Below are 20,728 nucleotides of genomic sequence, written 5' to 3'. Positions count from 1 at the left end.
GCACTAGTGCAGTACGCTCCTTTGCATAGCCTGGAATAAAGTAGTATGGACGTGGTGCAAATCATGACTGCAGAATAGGCACAAGTGAAGGACCTCTGCACCCTTTTGCAGTTTTGAAATGGCTACTAAGATGGTTAGCACAGACTATGCCGTCATTAACATCACTATTCCGGTCATCTATTTGCTGGAGCACACTTTGAATACTCTCCGCGAGGAGGTAGTGGTCCCAGAGAAAGAGGTGGAAGCAGAGGAGGATGTGAAAGGGATAAAAATATCTCAGTTCTGGACTGTCGTTGCACAGTCGAGTGCCAAGGGGGCTTGTGGTACCAGACAAATTGTTAGTGAAGGGGCAGGAGCCGAGGAACAAATTAAGGAGGAAGAGCTGCTGGATGGCTACCAGTCAGGAGAAGAAGAAGAGGATAATGATCTCCTCTCTGTCCATGGTTGGCGTGAAGGGATGGAGGAAGCAACCTTGAGAGTTACCCCGCCACCAACATACTATGGACTTGGAGCTTATGGAAGCACTTGACACTTGAGCACCTTCTTGCTGTACTATCTTCACTATGCCCATATTTTTAGGGTTAGAAATAATGCTGACTACTGGGTTGTCACTCTGTTAGGTCCATGGTACAAGAGTAAATTTTGCCAGATGCTTCGCCCTTGGAAAGGGATGCGCGCATGCTGGAGTATCAAAATACGCTTGTGGACAATCTTAAGCTTGGTTTTCCCCAAGAGAGCAGTGAGGCGCACTATGTGCATCACAGTTTTAGAGTTCCAACCCCGGAAACGTCAAGGCATCATCGCAAGAACATTAGCAGCAGTGTAAGTAACATAAGCATTTTCTTTGAGTCATTTCACACTTTTTTTAGACCACGTTGTAAGCGACTGAAGCTGATGGTGCAGGAGTACCTTGAACTCAGTATAAATGCCATCAGGGGGAATTTGGACCGTTTTGCATTGTGGTTTTCAAAAATTGAAGAGTGGCCTGAGCTCATCTGTCACCCCTTGGAGGTTTTTTCATGCCCGGCAACCAGCGTTCTCTCAGAACCTGTCTTCAGCACTGCTGGTGTCCTGATGGATAAGCACATCCAGCTATCACGTGAAAGTGAAGGCAGCCTAACTTTCATGAAAATGAACAAGTCTTATTCAGTATCTCCAATGACTTTTGCACCCCAGTCACAGACTGGGCAGACTAGGCGACGGCCAAGTTTTTAGTTTCATGCAGTGATTTTGCATTATTGCAGTCTGTGTCATCTTTGTGGTGTCTTCTGTTCCTGCTGTTGCTACAATGCTACTGTTGCAGATGTTACAAACAATTTTTTGAAATGTGGAAACTCAAAGTTGGGTCTCCATCTGGTGGGTTGCCTATAGAGGAAGGTGTGTCAGAGGCCTATTATACGGTTTCTACTCTGTGGAAATTGATGCCACTTTACTGGTGTGTAACAATAATTTTTTGAAAAGTAAAGACTCCAAGTTGTGTCTCGTTCATGTGTGTTGCCTGTAGAAGCAGGGTTCCCAGACAGGCAGGCCTGCACTTACTTTCATTCAATTACCTGTGATACTATCCTTACATTTTTCTACCAATAGTACTCTATGAATCTTATTTTTGCGCCATCTGAGTGTGGCTGGGGATAGAAAAACCTGTTGCATGAGGTATCAGAGCTCCCAGCAAAGATGGCTTACACCACTCTCTTAACCAGCAGGTCTTCATTGAAACTTAATTTCAAAGCTGTAACTGCTGGCCCAGTCCCTGACACCTCATGCATGGCCCATGGCTGACTGCTACTGTGCCATTTGCAAATTTCTACTGTGGGTCAATCGATGCCACTTATTATAGTGTATGCCCCTAATTATAGCTGTTTGGGAATCTTTTTGTCATACCTTAAGTGTTGTGTACACATTTAGTTAGGCCTCCCATTAAATGTAATGAGGTTCGGGAACGTTCACCGAACATCAGGACGGTTGGCGAACCAAACCAAACCTTGAAAGGTTCACTCATCTCTACTGATTCCTCACTGCAACATGGTTTTATCACAAACAATTTGGATTAGCAAATACAGTCTCCAGGCTGTTAGAATCTGGAAGATCGTTTTTTACACTGGATGGCATCCTATCTATCTAACTATTTAACTAACAAGTCCTCTATCAGCAGCAGGAGCAACCTCTCTGCACTGTCTGTGACACTGAGAAAATGGCGACAGAAAAGCAAGATGTCCACTTTTTATATGGACAGGTGCATGTAACTTCAGCAGCCAATCACAGAAGACCTTGTGACATGATGTTGTGGATGGTTTCTGCGCCCTGATTGGCTGCCGGAATGGATACACATTAAGTTATTAAAGGAAAGAAAAACATTTTTTAAAAAAGAAAAAATACACTACGCATCTCTTCTGACTAAGGCCGGGGACAGACTTGCGAGAAACTCGCACGAGTCTCGCATGTCAATACCTGGCACTGCTGCTGGCACTCATGGAGGAGCGTCCGGCTGCATGTATTTCTATGCAGCCGCACACTCTGGTCCTGAGTATTGACGTGAGACTCGTGTGAGTTTCTCGCAAGTCTGACCCCGGCCATAGACACATCCCCTACCCTCATAAAACATGTCCCCCCATCCACACCACTCATCGTACAGCACCACTATCATAGACAAAGTGAAAACAAAAGCATTAGTGGAAACGCGATCATTAATAATAATTAATAATAATAATAATTTTTATTTATATAGCACCAACATATTCCGCAGCACTTTACAATTAAGCGGGGACATGTACAGACAATAAATTCAATACAAGTTAAGACAATTCAAACAGTGACATTAGGAGTGAGGTCCCTGCTCGCAAGCTTACAATCTACAAGGAAATGGGGGGACACAGTAGGTGAGAAATGCTTGTTAATTCAGGTCTGGCAATTATAATAGGGATTTTCATATAAAGCTGCATGATCCGGTCATCAGTGCAATAGACAAGTATCAAGTGCAGTTATCATGTGCATGAAGGGTGTGGAGACAGATGAATAGTAGGGTCCAGATTCAGAATAATATTTGGAAGGAGTGATCATTTACCGAACTGTGACGGAATTTTGCCGACTTTGAGGAAAAATGCTCGGGGAAACTGAACACGAATTTGAATGTGCTACGTTGGTGCCGAATTTGAGATTGGTGATCGTTTTTCAAACAAGTTCGCTTATCTCTATTCATTACCCCAGAGTACAATAACCATGAAGTTACAGTACAGGAGGTGCTGAAGATGGTCTGGAGAAGAGACTGGTGAGGGCCTGCACAGCGGTACAAGTGAGTGTAATTGGTTTTAACCTACTTCTATTATGCCCTAGGCTCTTATAAGACACTAGAGCATAATAATGCACGTTCCATTCACATACAAAAGATTTATTGCAAATCAAATTTCCTGAAGAAATTGTAACCGATTTGCATATTCAACGTTGAAGAAAATGTTTTTGCTTTCAATTGGTTTCCTCATCTCCTCTAGCCAAATCTCAATGGAACTCTATTAATAATGTTTTCAAACTTCATCAGACATTTTTGTCGAGTTACCTTTTATGAAAATCTTTAAGTAATTTATGAACACAATGAGATCTCTTGAATATAAGAAATTTGTTTGAGGGGAGAAATTCCAGCACATGCTCCTACTTTGTGGATGAGTGTAGAGAATCAGAAATCTCCTACCAAATCAGCAAAACGTTCACTTATCAGGTGACAGAATCTTTCATTATGATCGCTATGGTTATAGTTATCTATTGGCTCGGTATAGACAGGTGGTAACATTTTATGTGCACAGAACGATCATGGTAATGGTTAATAATCTTTCGGTGCATAAATAAGTCACTGAACTTAGATATAATCGATAAATGGTCAGTTAACGGCCCTGGTCCGCTCACATAAATGGGCATTCATCTCTCACATTCGAGGAGAGAAGCCCAGAAATGTTCCTAGACCTCATCATAGAATCCCTTTTACTGAGCAGAACTTTTTCAATTCTTAATCTACTCGGTTTGAGATTTTTTTTCTTTCGAAATAAATTAGTTCGGTTTGTAATAGTAATAAGCTTTGAAGGGTTTTTTGGTTTTGCAAATTAAACTTTCTCTTCATCTGTCGATTTCTGAAGTGACCTTCTATACTGGCAATGAAAAGTGACATTTGTTATGTATAGGATAGTAGAGATGGTTAGCAATCGACCAAATGCTGTGAATATACGGTGCTAGTGAAAAGGGAACCCGTGGTCCCACTATCATAAGTCCGATATAGAGTCACTGCACACGTGGATTTTTGCAAAAGTGAAATATTTTTATTTAATGGTGAAGAAGCGACAACTTTTTGACGTTTCGGCCTCACAACGGCCTTAATCATATAGTCGCCCTTTTAGAGAAGAGAGGTTGTAGTCACCGGGAGAATAGTTTCACTGTTAGGAATTATTTTAAGAGTCAATGGATTATCCTTTATGACAAGTGATTCCAGAGGATCCAAAGGTAAGTAAGTGAGCCCAAAATAAATTGCAATCATTGGTGGCAGTGGTGGATTAATCTGGAATCACTTGTCATAAAGGATAATCCATTGACTCTTAAAATAATTCCTAACAGTGAAACTATTCTCCCAGTGACTACAACCTCTCTTCTCTAAAAGGGCGACTATATGATTAAGGCCGTTGTGAGGCCGAAACGTCAAAAAGTTGTCGCTTCTTCACCGTTAAATAAAAATATTTCACTTTTGCAAAAATCCACGTGTGCAGTGACTCTATATTGGACATTTGTTATGTATAGTCTCCGTACCTGTTTCCCTCTTGCAGTCTTCCCCATTCATATTTGTATTCCAGTCCTCCTCCATCCAAGATGGCTGTCACAGTGGTAACTTGCACACTTTCTCAGCGCTGTCCTACTCATTGCACTCACCGCTCTGCTCCTCTCAGTCTCAGTCCATCACGTTGTACTACCTCTTGCAGCATTCACAGCACTGCTGCGTCCTCATCTTGCTGAAGAATCTCCACCTAGCTATATGGAGTCGCGGCTAGACTTTGCGGGAATTTAACCCCTGTAAGTCCTGCAGAGTTTAACTTCTCTGACCTATGTTCTGCCAGCATTGGATAAATTAAACATCTGCACCCTCCTCACCCTGCCTGAACTTAGGCTCTAGCAGTAGTCCGCCACTAATGTTCTGTCTAAATGCATGTTTGTATCGACTCTTCTGTTACCGAACAAACTTCATTCTCTCTGACCTCTCCACTCCTGACCTTTCTTATTCTGAACCTGTGCTGCCTGCCTCGGACTTCCTGACCACATCTCTGCTTACTCCCTCAGTGCCTCATATCCCTGTCTTGATCCCTCGGTCAGCTGCTGCAAGTCCGGCACTGCCCTTGAGTGACACCTTGTGGCTACCCTAATGGGCAAGCCTAAGTTCATCATCAGAGGCACTAGTGAAGACAAGGTAGAAACTTAGTTAAGCCCCTCCAGGGTAAGCCCACACAGTGGTGCAGGGGGTTAACACTCACCACCGTCACAATGGCCACTGCAGAAGAATGAGGAGTGTAGGGTTAAAACTGCACCATACCACCATAAGAGTTGGTTAGATCATTGCTCCTTATGACACCTTGGAGGTCATGTCAGGGGCAGAAGGCCACATGCCAGTCTCATTGGAGGAAGCAGAGGAAGGCAAATTGTGATCACCAGGTGGGGTGACCAAATATGATAAATGTCTAGTCACTTTGCAGCACCCCATTGGAGGATCACTTTAGTGAACTTAGCAGGGCTCTACGTTTTATTTCTTGAAACAGGGCCACTACTTCCCTATTAATGGTCACGAAATTAACGGGGAGAGCTGTCATACCAGTGTATACAATCAAGTTATTTGATGAGAATCTACAAGAAACAATGGAAGTGGAATGATAATGAAGCGGTGACTGTGGATCGCCTGAATGATGGTTCTGAACATTTCAAGCAATAAATATTTATTCTCAGAAACAAAAAGTCCAAAAAAAACCCCCACAATTATGTGCATTTAAAAATGTAGGTTAACTTCCTGTAACTTTAGTGACCAACGTGGGAAGATTATTCAGACACAGAATAAGAAAAGCAGTGGGGAACGTTCTGGTCATAGCAGTAGTTGCCAGGTGCTCGGCATCTCAGTCCTTTCTGTCACGGATTTGCTGCTTGGCACAAGAACATCGCTAAGACAACAGACAATTGGATGGTAACAAATCTAAAGAAGCTCAATCTCTACATGCATCTTCTGATGTCGGCTCATGTTAGAGCAGTGCCGGAAGGACTTCCCGCACTCCTTACACTTATACGGCTTCTCCCCTGTGTGAACCCGGTGATGTTTCTTCAGCTCAGAGCTCAGGATAAAGCTTTTGGCACAGACATCACAGGCAAATGGCCTCTCGCCTGTATGAGTTCTTCTGTGCCTTATAATTTGGGACCTCTGACTAAAGCATTTGCCACATTCAGTGCATGTGAATGGTTTAATCCCAGAGTGCGTTCTTTGGTGTATGACGAGGTCTGAGCTGCGAATAAAGCTATTTCCACACTCAATACATATAAATGGTTTCTCCCCCGTGTGAGTCCTATAATGAACCATCAGATCCGCACTCTGACTGAATCTCCTCCCGCACTCTATGCATGCATACGGCTTCTCCCCAGTATGTATTCTCTCATGGTTCTTCAGTCCTGAATTCTGACTGAACTGCTTCCCACAGTAGATACAAGTGTACGGTTTCTCTCCGGTGTGGATTCGTTCGTGTTTTCTTAGCACAGAACTTCTGCCAAAGTGCTTCCCACAAAAGAAGCATCCATATGGCTTCTCTCCTGTGTGTGTTCTCCGATGGACTATAAGATTGGATTTCCCAATAAAGGTTTTCCCACAATCCATACACACAAACTCTCTGCCTGTTTTCTTTTGCTCCTGAGTTTGTACCATAGAACCACTTCCATCACAGAAAGTGCTGCTCCCAGCAACAGTAGAGTCAAGCTCCCGACATATGGGGCTGTGTGACTTCTGGTGGTCAACATATGGAACCTCCTGAGAGAAGCTCTGTCCACACTCAATACAGATATACGAGCTGGAACTCATAGCTGGGATCAACTCCAGGCCATCCTTGCAGTCCATTCTGCCAAAGCAGGAGTTAGTATGTAGAAGGCTTCTGTGCTGGCCAGGCGATACAGGCAATGGAATTTCTACTGACAAGGTTCTGGGCATCTTCATGGGCTCACATATGGTTCTGCGATTTCGTCGCTTTGGAGTCTGGAGTGAAGCATTATTCACAAGGTCGATCCTTTCCAGGTTCTGTGCATCTCTCGTTAGATGAATGTTTGGTGGTACTGAGAAAAAAGAAGATTGGAGAAAAAAGAAGATTGCAATGTTTAATTATCACATGTGATTAAGGCAACATGTATGGGTAAAAATCTGGGATCCTGTCTTTAAAACTATTAGATCAAATGGGCTGCCCAGCACGGTATAAATGCACCCCACACGGACTATCTCCCAAACTCCCCAAACCAACACAAAAAGGGCCTGGCTAAACCTGGCAACACTGAACAATTTCCAACAGAAATCCAGGTTACAATATTAAATGCTCTCCAGGATTCAGCCGACTGCAATGATAATGGCCAAGGCCGCACAGGTGCAAAATACTGATCAATCAGCCATTCACACCGACCATTCATAACAGGCACCAACCGCGTCCATAGGTGCTCCGTATTCAAGTGCTTGCTTCATCAGCAATAATTTTAATATTGTTAACGAGTGCTTATAAAGTCGAGAACACAGAACTAGACCCCAATCAGAGGACCATAAAACATCCAGACTCCTTATCTATGAACTGGTCCAATGTTTATATTTATGTTTCTCCCTCTCCCATATTGATAGTTCTGCTTCACGTCACTTGTCTTATCTATTGCATTTTTTCTAGGCTGTATTGTGCATAAATATGTGACTTCAGATTTTGTATTAGTCTAGCCTGATGAAGAGACCTGAGTAGTCTCGAAAGCTTGCAATGTATTACCATCTTTTCAGTTAGCCATTAAAAGGTATCAACTACTGAGGACTCTCAATCCTGAATATTTTTATAAAGTCGAGGGCATTTTTTCTTTGATGTTTTGTGAATTTCATGTCCTTTTCTGTGAATGCTTTGAATTTTTAGTGTAGGGACTCCCAACATATTAAGGGCCATTGATGCTGGTTGTGAGGTTGCGTTTTTTTACCAAAGTATCGACCAATACCACATGTATTTTATGCATTTTTTTGTCACATATTTTTCATATTTTGCAGGGCGCAGCCAGGCCCTTTAGTGTTTGCATGGGGAATTCAGGCATTTGTCCTTTTGGGGAGCACGTATAAAGTGCTGGGCAGCCCACCTTATAATAGTACTGGCATCACTCTAGGCTGTAAGCCCCACACGGTGCACTACACTTATCTGTCTGACTGGCGCCCTATCCAAGCTTGTGCATTCCTAATACTACACAACCAGCCCTTCTATAAATGGTGGGCAAGTGAGGGAATGATTTTCCAGTATTTCTCACCTCTGCTGCCTCTGACCTTTTGCACGTGTGCCAGCAGTGTTTGCTTTTTTCTATGGCACATGGGATAAATAATATTGGGGATCCCTGCGCTGATGATACTGAAGACACATGGGGTAAATAATATTGGGGATCCCTGCGCTGATGATACTGAAGACACATGGGGTAAATAATATTGGGGATCCCTGTGCTGATGATACTGAAGACACATGGGGCAAATAATATTGGGGATCCCTGTGCTGATGATACTGAAGGCACATGGGGTAAATAATATTGGGGATCCCTGCGCTGATGATACTGAAGGCACATGAGGTAAATAATATTGGGGATCCCTGTGCTGATGATACTGAAGACACATGGGGCAAATAATATTGGGGATCCCTGTGCTGATGATACTGAAGGCACATGGGGTAAATAATATTGGGGATCCCTGTGCTGATGATACTGAAGACACATGGGGTAAATAATATTGGGGATCCCTGTGCTGATGATACTGAAGACACATGAGGTAAATAATATTGGGGATCCCTGTGCTGATGATACTGAAGACACATGAGGTAAATAATATTGGGGATCCCTGCGCTGATGATACTGAAGGCACATGGGGTAAATAATATTGGGGATCCCTGTGCTGATGATACTGAAGGCACATGGGGTAAATAATATTGGGGATCCCTGTGCTGATGATACTGAAGGCACATGGGGTAAATAATATTGGGGATCCCTGCGCTGATGATACTGAAGGCACATGGGGTAAATAATATTGGGGATCCCTGCGCTGATGATACTGAAGGCACATGGGGTAAATAATATTGGGGATCCCTGCGCTGATGATACTGAAGACACATGGGGTAAATAATATTGGGGATCCCTGTGGTGATGATAATGAAGGCACATGGGGTAAATAATATTGGGGATCCCTGTGCTGATGATACTGAAGACACATGGGGTAAATAATATTGGGGATCCCTGTGCTGATGATACTGAAGACACATGAGGTAAATAATATTGGGGATCCCTGTGCTGATGATACTGAAGACACATGAGGTAAATAATATTGGGGATCCCTGCGCTGATGATACTGAAGGCACATGGGGTAAATAATATGGGAATCCCTGCGCTCATGATACTGAAGACACATGGGGTAAATAATATTGGGGATCCCTGTGCTGATGATACTGAAGGCACATGGGGTAAATAATATTGGGGATCCCTGCGCTGATGATACTGAAGGCACATGGGGTAAATAATATTGGGGATCCCTGCGCTGATGATACTGAAGACACATGGGGTAAATAATATTGGGGATCCCTGTGGTGATGATAATGAAGACACATGGGGTAAATAATATTGGGGATCCCTGTGCTGATGATACTGAAGACACATGGGGCAAATAATATTGGGGATCCCTGTGCTGATGATACTGAAGGCACATGAGGTAAATAATATTGGGGATCCCTGCGCTGATGATACTGAAGGCACATGAGGTAAATAATATTGGGGATCCCTGTGCTGATGATACTGAAGACACATGGGGCAAATAATATTGGGGATCCCTGTGCTGATGATACTGAAGACCCATGGGGCAAATAATATTGGGGAGCCCTGTGCTGATGATACTGAAGGCACATGGGGTAAATAATATTGGGGATCCCTGTGCTGATGATACTGAAGACACATGAGGTAAATAATATTGGGGATCCCTGCGCTGATGATACTGAAGGCACATGGGGTAAATAATATTGGGGATCCCTGCGCTCATGATACTGAAGACACATGTGGTAAATAATATGGGAATCCCTGCGCTCATGATACTGAAGACACATGGGGTAAATAATATTGGGGATCCCTGCGCTCATGATACTGAAGACACATGGGGTAAATAATATTGGGGATCCCTGTGCTGATGATACTGAAGACACATGGGGTAAATAATATTGGGGATCCCTGCGCTGATGATACTGAAGGCACATGGGGTAAATAATATTGGGGATCCCTGCGCTGATGATACTGAAGACACATGGGGTAAATAATATTGGGGATCCCTGTGGTGATGATAATGAAGACACATGGGGTAAATAATATTGGGGATCCCTGTGCTGATGATACTGAAGACACATGGGGCAAATAATATTGGGGATCCCTGTGCTGATGATACTGAAGGCACATGAGGTAAATAATATTGGGGATCCCTGCGCTGATGATACTGAAGGCACATGAGGTAAATAATATTGGGGATCCCTGTGCTGATGATACTGAAGACACATGGGGCAAATAATATTGGGGATCCCTGTGCTGATGATACTGAAGACACATGGGGCAAATAATATTGGGGATCCCTGTGCTGATGATACTGAAGGCACATGGGGTAAATAATATTGGGGATCCCTGTGCTGATGATACTGAAGACACATGAGGTAAATAATATTGGGGATCCCTGCGCTGATGATACTGAAGGCACATGGGGTAAATAATATTGGGGATCCCTGCGCTCATGATACTGAAGACACATGTGGTAAATAATATGGGAATCCCTGCGCTCATGATACTGAAGACACATGGGGTAAATAATATTGGGGATCCCTGCGCTCATGATACTGAAGACACATGGGGTAAATAATATTGGGGATCCCTGTGCTGATGATACTGAAGACACATGGGGTAAATAATATTGGGGATTCCTGCGCTGATGATACTGAAGGCACATGGGGTAAATAATATTGGGGATCCCTGCGCTCATGATACTGAAGACACATGTGGTAAATAATATGGGAATCCCTGCGCTCATGATACTGAAGACACATGGGGTAAATAATATTGGGGATCCCTGTGCTGATGATACTGAAGACACATGAGGTAAATAATATTGGGGATCCCTGCGCTGATGATACTGAAGGCACATGGGGTAAATAATATTGGGGATCCCTGTGCTGATGATACTGAAGGCACATGGGGTAAATAATATTGGGGATCCCTGTGCTGATGATACTGAAGACACATGGGGTAAATAATATTGGGGATCCCTGCGCTGATGATACTGAAGGCACATGGGGTAAATAATATTGGGGATCCCTGTGCTGATGATACTGAAGACACATGGGGTAAATAATATTGGGGATCCCTGCGCTGATGATACTGAAGGCACATGGGGTAAATAATATTGGGGATCCCTGTGCTGATGATACTGAAGACACATGGGGTAAATTATATTGGGGATCCCTGCGCTGATCATACTGAAGACACATGGGGTAAATAATATTGGGGATCCCTGTGCTGATGATACTGAAGACACATGAGGTAAATAATATTGGGGATCCCTGCGCTGATGATACTGAAGGCACATGGGGTAAATAATATTGGGGATCCCTGTGCTGATGATACTGAAGGCACATGGGGTAAATAATATTGGGGATCCCTGTGCTGATGATACTGAAGACACATGGGGTAAATAATATTGGGGATCCCTGCGCTGATGATACTGAAGGCACATGGGGTAAATAATATTGGGGATCCCTGTGCTGATGATACTGAAGACACATGGGGTAAATAATATTGGGGATCCCTGCGCTGATGATACTGAAGGCACATGGGGTAAATAATATTGGGGATCCCTGTGCTGATGATACTGAAGACACATGGGGTAAATTATATTGGGGATCCCTGCGCTCATGATACTGAAGACACATGTGGTAAATAATATGGGAATCCCTGCGCTCATGATACTGAAGACACATGGGGTAAATAATATTGGGGATCCCTGCGCTCATGATACTGAAGACACATGGGGTAAATAATATTGGGGATCCCTGTGCTGATGATACTGAAGACACATGGGGTAAATAATATTGGGGATCCCTGCGCTGATGATACTGAAGGCACATGGGGTAAATAATATTGGGGATCCCTGCGCTGATGATACTGAAGACACATGGGGTAAATAATATTGGGGATCCCTGTGGTGATGATAATGAAGACACATGGGGTAAATAATATTGGGGATCCCTGTGCTGATGATACTGAAGACACATGGGGCAAATAATATTGGGGATCCCTGTGCTGATGATACTGAAGGCACATGAGGTAAATAATATTGGGGATCCCTGCGCTGATGATACTGAAGGCACATGAGGTAAATAATATTGGGGATCCCTGTGCTGATGATACTGAAGACACATGGGGCAAATAATATTGGGGATCCCTGTGCTGATGATACTGAAGACACATGGGGCAAATAATATTGGGGATCCCTGTGCTGATGATACTGAAGGCACATGGGGTAAATAATATTGGGGATCCCTGTGCTGATGATACTGAAGACACATGAGGTAAATAATATTGGGGATCCCTGCGCTGATGATACTGAAGGCACATGGGGTAAATAATATTGGGGATCCCTGCGCTCATGATACTGAAGACACATGTGGTAAATAATATGGGAATCCCTGCGCTCATGATACTGAAGACACATGGGGTAAATAATATTGGGGATCCCTGCGCTCATGATACTGAAGACACATGGGGTAAATAATATTGGGGATCCCTGCGCTCATGATACTGAAGACACATGGGGTAAATAATATTGGGGATCCCTGTGCTGATGATACTGAAGACACATGGGGTAAATAATATTGGGGATTCCTGCGCTGATGATACTGAAGGCACATGGGGTAAATAATATTGGGGATCCCTGCGCTCATGATACTGAAGACACATGTGGTAAATAATATGGGAATCCCTGCGCTCATGATACTGAAGACACATGGGGTAAATAATATTGGGGATCCCTGTGCTGATGATACTGAAGACACATGAGGTAAATAATATTGGGGATCCCTGCGCTGATGATACTGAAGGCACATGGGGTAAATAATATTGGGGATCCCTGTGCTGATGATACTGAAGGCACATGGGGTAAATAATATTGGGGATCCCTGTGCTGATGATACTGAAGACACATGGGGTAAATAATATTGGGGATCCCTGCGCTGATGATACTGAAGGCACATGGGGTAAATAATATTGGGGATCCCTGTGCTGATGATACTGAAGACACATGGGGTAAATAATATTGGGGATCCCTGCGCTGATGATACTGAAGGCACATGGGGTAAATAATATTGGGGATCCCTGTGCTGATGATACTGAAGACACATGGGGTAAATTATATTGGGGATCCCTGCGCTGATCATACTGAAGACACATGGGGTAAATAATATTGGGGATCCCTGTGCTGATGATACTGAAGACACATGAGGTAAATAATATTGGGGATCCCTGCGCTGATGATACTGAAGGCACATGGGGTAAATAATATTGGGGATCCCTGTGCTGATGATACTGAAGGCACATGGGGTAAATAATATTGGGGATCCCTGTGCTGATGATACTGAAGACACATGGGGTAAATAATATTGGGGATCCCTGCGCTGATGATACTGAAGGCACATGGGGTAAATAATATTGGGGATCCCTGTGCTGATGATACTGAAGACACATGGGGTAAATAATATTGGGGATCCCTGCGCTGATGATACTGAAGGCACATGGGGTAAATAATATTGGGGATCCCTGTGCTGATGATACTGAAGACACATGGGGTAAATTATATTGGGGATCCCTGCGCTGATCATACTGAAGACACATGAGGTAAATAATATTGGGGATCCCTGTGCTGATGATACTGAAGACACATGAGGTAAATAATATTGGGGATCCCTGCGCTGATGATACTGAAGGCACATGGGGTAAATAATATTGGGGATCCCTGTGCTGATGATACTGAAGGCACATGGGGTAAATAATATTGGGGATCCCTGTGCTGATGATACTGAAGACACATGGGGTAAATAATATTGGGGATCCCTGCGCTGATGATACTGAAGGCACATGGGGTAAATAATATTGGGGATCCCTGTGCTGATGATACTGAAGACACATGGGGTAAATAATATTGGGGATCCCTGTGCTGATGATACTGAAGACACATGGGATAAATAATATTGGGGATCCCTGCGCTCATGATACTGAAGACACATGGGGTAAATAATATTGGGGATCCCTGTGCTGATGATACTGAAGACACATGAGGTAAATAATATTGGGGATCCCTGCGCTGATGATACTGAAGGCACATGGGGTAAATAATATTGGAGATCCCTGCGCTGATGATACTGAAGGCACATGGGGTAAATAATATTGGGGATCCCTGCGCTGATGATACTGAAGACACATGGGGTAAATTATATTGGGGATCCCTGCGCTGATCATACTGAAGACACATGGGGTAAATAATATTGGGGATCCCTGTGCTGATGATACTGAAGACACATGGGATAAATAATATTGGGGATCCCTGCGCTCATGATACTGAAGACACATGGGGTAAATAATATTGGGGATCCCTGTGCTGATGATACTGAAGACACATGAGGTAAATAATATTGGGGATCCCTGCGCTGATGATACTGAAGATACATGGGGTAAATAATATTGGGGATCCCTGTGCTGATGATACTGAAGATACATGAGGTAAATAATATTGGGGATCCCTGTGCTGATGATACTGAAGACACATGAGGTAAATAATATTGGGGATCCCTGCGCTGATGATACTGAAGACACATGGGGTAAATAATATTGGGGATCCCTGCGCTGATGATACTGAAGATACATGAGGTAAATAATATTGGGGATCCCTGCGCTGATGATACTGAAGACACATGGGGCAAATAATATTGGGGATCCCTGTGCTGATGATACTGAAGGCACATGAGGTAAATAATATTGGGGATCCCTGTGCTGATGATACTGAAGACACATGGGGTAAATAATATTGGGGATCCCTGTGCTGATGATACTGAAGGCACATGAGGTAAATAATATTGGGGATCCCTGTGCTGATGATACTGAAGACACATGGGGTAAATAATATTGGGGATCCCTGTGCTGATGATACTGAAGGCACATGAGGTAAATAATATTGGGGATCCCTGCGCTGATGATACTGAAGACACATGGGGAAAATAATATTGGGGATCCCTGCGCTCATGATACTGAAGACACATGGGGTAAATAATATTGGGGATCCCTGCGCTCATGATACTGAAGGCACATGAGGTAAATAATATTGGGGATCCCTGCGCTGATGATACTGAAGACACATGAGGTAAATAATATTGGGGATCCCTGTGCTGATGATACTGAAGACACATGAGGTAAATAATATTGGGGATCCCTGTGCTGATGATACTGAAGACACATGGGGTAAATAATATTGGGGATCCCTGTGCTGATGATACTGAAGGCACATGAGGTAAATAATATTGGGGATCCCTGCGCTGATGATACTGAAGACACATGGGGCAAATAATATTGGGGATCCCTGCGCTCATGATACTGAAGACACATGGGGTAAATAATATTGGGGATCCCTGCGCTGATGATACTGAAGACACATGGGGAAAATTATATTGGGGATCCCTGCGCTGATGATACTGAAGACACATGGGGAAAATAATATTGGGGATCCCTGTGCTGATGATACTGAAGACACATGGGGTAAATAATATTGGGGATCCCTGCGCTGATGATACTGAAGACACATGAGGTAAATAATATTGGGGATCCCTGCGCTGATGATACTGAAGACACTTTAGGTAAATAATATTGGAGATCCCTGTGCTGATGATACTGAAGACACATGGGGTAAATAATATTGGGGATCCCTGTGCTGATGATACTGAAGACACATTAGGTAAATAATATTGGGGATCCCTGTGCTGATGATACTGAAGACACATGGGGTAAATAATATTGGGGATCCCTGCGCTCATGATACTGAAGACACATGGGGTAAATAATATTGGGGATCCCTGCGCTGATGATACTGAAGACACATGAGGTAAATAATATTGGGGATCCCTGTGCTGATGATACAGAAGACACATGGGGTAAATAATATTGGGGATCCCTGCACTGATGATACTGAAGACACATTAGGTAAATAATATTGGAGATCCCTGTGCTGATGATACTGAAGACACATTAGGTAAATAATATTGGAGATCCCTGCGCTGATGATACTGAAGACACATGGGGTAAATAATATTGGGGATCCCTGCGCTCATGATACTGAAGACACATGGGGTAAATAATATTGGGGATCCCTGTGCTGATGATACTGAAGACACATGAGGTAAATAATATTGGGGATCCCTGCGCTGATGATACTGAAGACACATGGGGTAAATAATATTGGGGATCCCTGTGCTGATGATACTGAAGACACATGAGGTAAATAATATTGGGGTTCCCTGTGCTGATGATACTGAAGACACATGGGGTAAATAATATTGGGGATCCCTGCGCTCATGATACTGAAGACACATGGGGTAAATAATATTGGGATCCCTGTGCTGATGATATTGAAGACACTTGGGGTAAATAATATTGGGGATCCCTGTGCTGATGATACTGAAGACACATGGGGTAAATAATATTGGGATCCCTGCGCTCATGATACTGAAGACACATGGGGTAAATAATATTGGGGATCCCTGTGCTGATGATACTGAAGACACATGGGGTAAATAATATTGGGGATCCCTGCGCTCATGATACTGAAGACACATGAGGTAAATAATATTGGGGATCCCTGCGCTGATCATACTGAAGACACATGAGGTAAATAATATTGGGGATCCCTGTGCTGATGATACTGAAGACACATGAGGTAAATAATATTGGGGATCCCTGTGCTGATGATAATGAAGACACATGGGGTAAATAATATTGGGGATCCCTGCGCTGATCATACTGAAGACACATGAGGTAAATAATATTGGGGATCCCTGTGCTGATGATACTGAAGACACATGAGGTAAATAATATTGGGGATCCCTGTGCTGATGATACTGAAGACACATGAGGTAAATAATATTGGGGATCCCTGCGCTGATGATACTGAAGACACATGGGGTAAATAATATTGGGGATCCCTGTGCTGATGATACTGAAGACACATGAGGTAAATAATATTGGGGATCCCTGCGCTCATGATACTGAAGACACATGGGGTAAATAATATTGGGGATCCCTGCGCTGATCATACTGAAGACGCATGAGGTAAATAATATTGGGGATTCCTGCGCTGATGATACTGAAGACACATGGGGCAAATAATATTGGGGATCCCTGCGCTGATGATACTGAAGACACATGGGGTAAATAATATTGGGGATCCCTGTGCTGATGATACTGAAGACACATGAGGTAAATAATATTGGGGATCCCTGCGCTGATCATACTGAAGACGCATGAGGTAAATAATATTGGGGATCCCTGCGCTGATGATACTGAAGACACATGGGGCAAATAATATTGGGGATCCCTGTGCTGATGATACTGAAGACACATAGGATAAATAATATTGGGGATCCCTGCGCTGATGATACTGAAGACACATGAGGTAAATAATATTGGGGATCCCTGTGCTGATGATACTGAAGATACATGGGGTAAATAATATTGGGGATCCCTGTGCTGATGATACTGAAGACACATGAGGTAAATAATATGGGGATCCCTGCGCTGATGATACTGAAGACGCATGAGGTAAATAATATTGGGGATTCCTGCGCTGATGATACTGAAGACACATGGGATAAATAATATTGGGGATCCCTGCGCTGATGATACTGAAGACACATGAGGTAAATAATATGGGGATCCCTGCGCTGATCATACTGAAGACGCATGAGGTAAATAATATTGGGGATTCCTGCGCTGATGATACTGAAGACACATGAGGTAAATAATATTGGGGATCCCTGTGCTGATGATACTGAAGACACATGAGGTAAATAATATGGGGATCCCTGTGCTGATGATACTGAAGACACATGAGGTAAATAATATGGGGATCCCTGTGCTGATGATACTGAAGACACATGAGGTAAATAATATTGGGGATTCCTGCGCTGATGATACTGAAGACACATGGGGCAAATCATATTGGGGATCCCTGTGCTGATGATACTGAAGACACATAGGATAAATAATATTGGGGATCCCTGCGCTGATGATACTGAAGACACATGAGGTAAATAATATTGGGGATCCCTGTGCTGATGATACTGAAGACACATGGGGTAAATAATATTGGGGATCCCTGTGCTGATGATACTGAAGACACATGAGGTAAATAATATTGGGGATCCCTGCGCTGATCATACTGAAGACGCATGAGGTAAATCATATTGGGGATCCCTGTGCTGATGATACTGAAGACACATAGGATAAATAATATTGGGGATCCCTGCGCTGATGATACTGAAGACATATGAGGTAAATAATATTGGGGATCCCTGTGCTGATGATACTGAAGACACATGGGGTAAATAATATTGGGGATCCCTGTGCTGATGATACTGAAGACACATGGGGTAAATAATATTGGGGATCCCTGCGCTGATCATACTGAAGACGCATGAGGTAAATAATATTGGGGATTCCTGCGCTGATGATACTGAAGACACATGAGGTAAATAATATGGGGATCCCTGCGCTGATCATACTGAAGACACATGAGGTAAATAATATGGGGATCCCTGCGCTGATCATACTGAAGACGCATGAGGTAAATAATATTGGGGATTCCTGCGCTGATGATACTAAAGACACATGAGGTAAATAATATGGGGATCCCTGTGCTGATGATACTGGAGACACATGAGGTAAATAATATTGGGGATCCCTGCGCTGATGATACTGAAGACACATGAGGTAAATAATATGGGGATCCCTGTGCTGATGATACTGGAGACACATGAGGTAAATAATATTGGGGATCCCTGCGCTGATGATACTGAAGACACATGAGGTAAATAATATGGGGATCCCTGCGCTGATCATACTGAAGACGCATGAGGTAAATAATATTGGGGATTCCTGCGCTGATGATACTGAAGACACATGAGGTAAATAATATTGGGGATCCCTGTGCTGATGATACTGAAGACACATGAGGTAAATAATATTGGGGATCCCTGTACTGATGATACTGGAGACACATGAGGTAAATAATATTGGGGATTCCTGCGCTGATGATACTGAAGACACATGAGGTAAATAATATTGGGGATCCCTGTGCTGATGATACTGAAGACACATGAGGTAAATAATATTGGGGATCCCTGTACTGATGATACTGGAGACACATGAGGTAAATAATATTGGGGATCCCTGTGCTGATGATACTGAAGACACATGAGGTAAATAATATCGGGGATCCCTGTACTGATGATACTGGAGACACATGAGGTAAATAATATTGGGGATTCCTGCGCTGATGATACTGAAGACACATGAGGTAAATAATATTGGGGATCCCTGTACTGATGATACTGGAGACACATGAGGTAAATAATATTGGGGATTCCTGCGCTGATGATACTGAAGACACATGGGATAAATAATATTGGGGATCCCTGTGCTGATGATACTGAAGACACATGAGGTAAATAATATTGGGGATCCCTGCGCTGATCATACTGAAGACGCATGAGGTAAATAATATGGGGATCCCTGTGCTGATGATACTGAAGACACATGAGGTAAATAATATTGGGGATCCCTGCGCTGATCATACTGAAGACGCATGAGGTAAATAATATGGGGATCCCTGTGCTGATGATACTGAAGACACATGGGGTAAATAATATTGGGGATTCCTGCGCTGATGATACTGAAGACACATGGGATAAATAATATTGGGGATCCCTGCGCTGATGATACTGAAGACACATGAGGTAAATAATATTGGGGATCCCTGTGCTGATGATACTGAAGACACATGAGGTAAATAATATGGGGATCCCTGTGCTGATGATACTGAAGACACATGAGGTAAATAATATTGGGGATCCCTGTACTGATGATACTGAAGACACATGGGGTAAATAATATTAGGGATCCCTGCGCTGATGATACAGAAGACACATGGGGCAAATAATATTGGGGATCCCTGCGCTGATGATACTGAAGACACATGAGGTAAATAATATTGGGGATCCCTGTGCTGATGATACTGAAGACACATGAGGTAAATAATATGGGGATCCCTGTGCTGATGATACTGAAGACACATGAGGTAAATAATATTGGGGATCCCTGTACTGATGATACTGAAGACACATGGGGTAAATAGTAT

At 43.2% G+C, this 20,728-nt stretch overlaps 1 protein-coding gene across 1 annotated transcript in view; it reads right to left on the bottom strand.

The window, feature by feature from the left end:
* Positions 1–4,698: 4,698 nt before the first annotated feature.
* Positions 4,699–20,728, bottom strand: part of LOC141078377 (uncharacterized) — a 156,131-nt gene continuing 140,101 nt past the window's right edge. The window contains exon 3 of the mRNA XM_073565125.1: positions 4,699–7,323. Coding sequence (XP_073421226.1) covers positions 6,206–7,323 — 1,118 coding nt within the window. The 3' untranslated portion in view covers positions 4,699–6,205. The remainder of the gene's footprint in view (positions 7,324–20,728) is intronic.

This window comes from Dendrobates tinctorius, unplaced genomic scaffold (assembly GCF_039654945.1).
Source record: "Dendrobates tinctorius isolate UK_male_01 unplaced genomic scaffold, ASM3965494v1 ptg000548l, whole genome shotgun sequence".
NCBI classification, from domain to species: domain Eukaryota; kingdom Metazoa; phylum Chordata; class Amphibia; order Anura; family Dendrobatidae; genus Dendrobates; species Dendrobates tinctorius.
The sequence above is the reverse complement of the archived record's forward strand: the minus strand, read 5'-3'. Positions and strand labels throughout refer to the sequence as shown.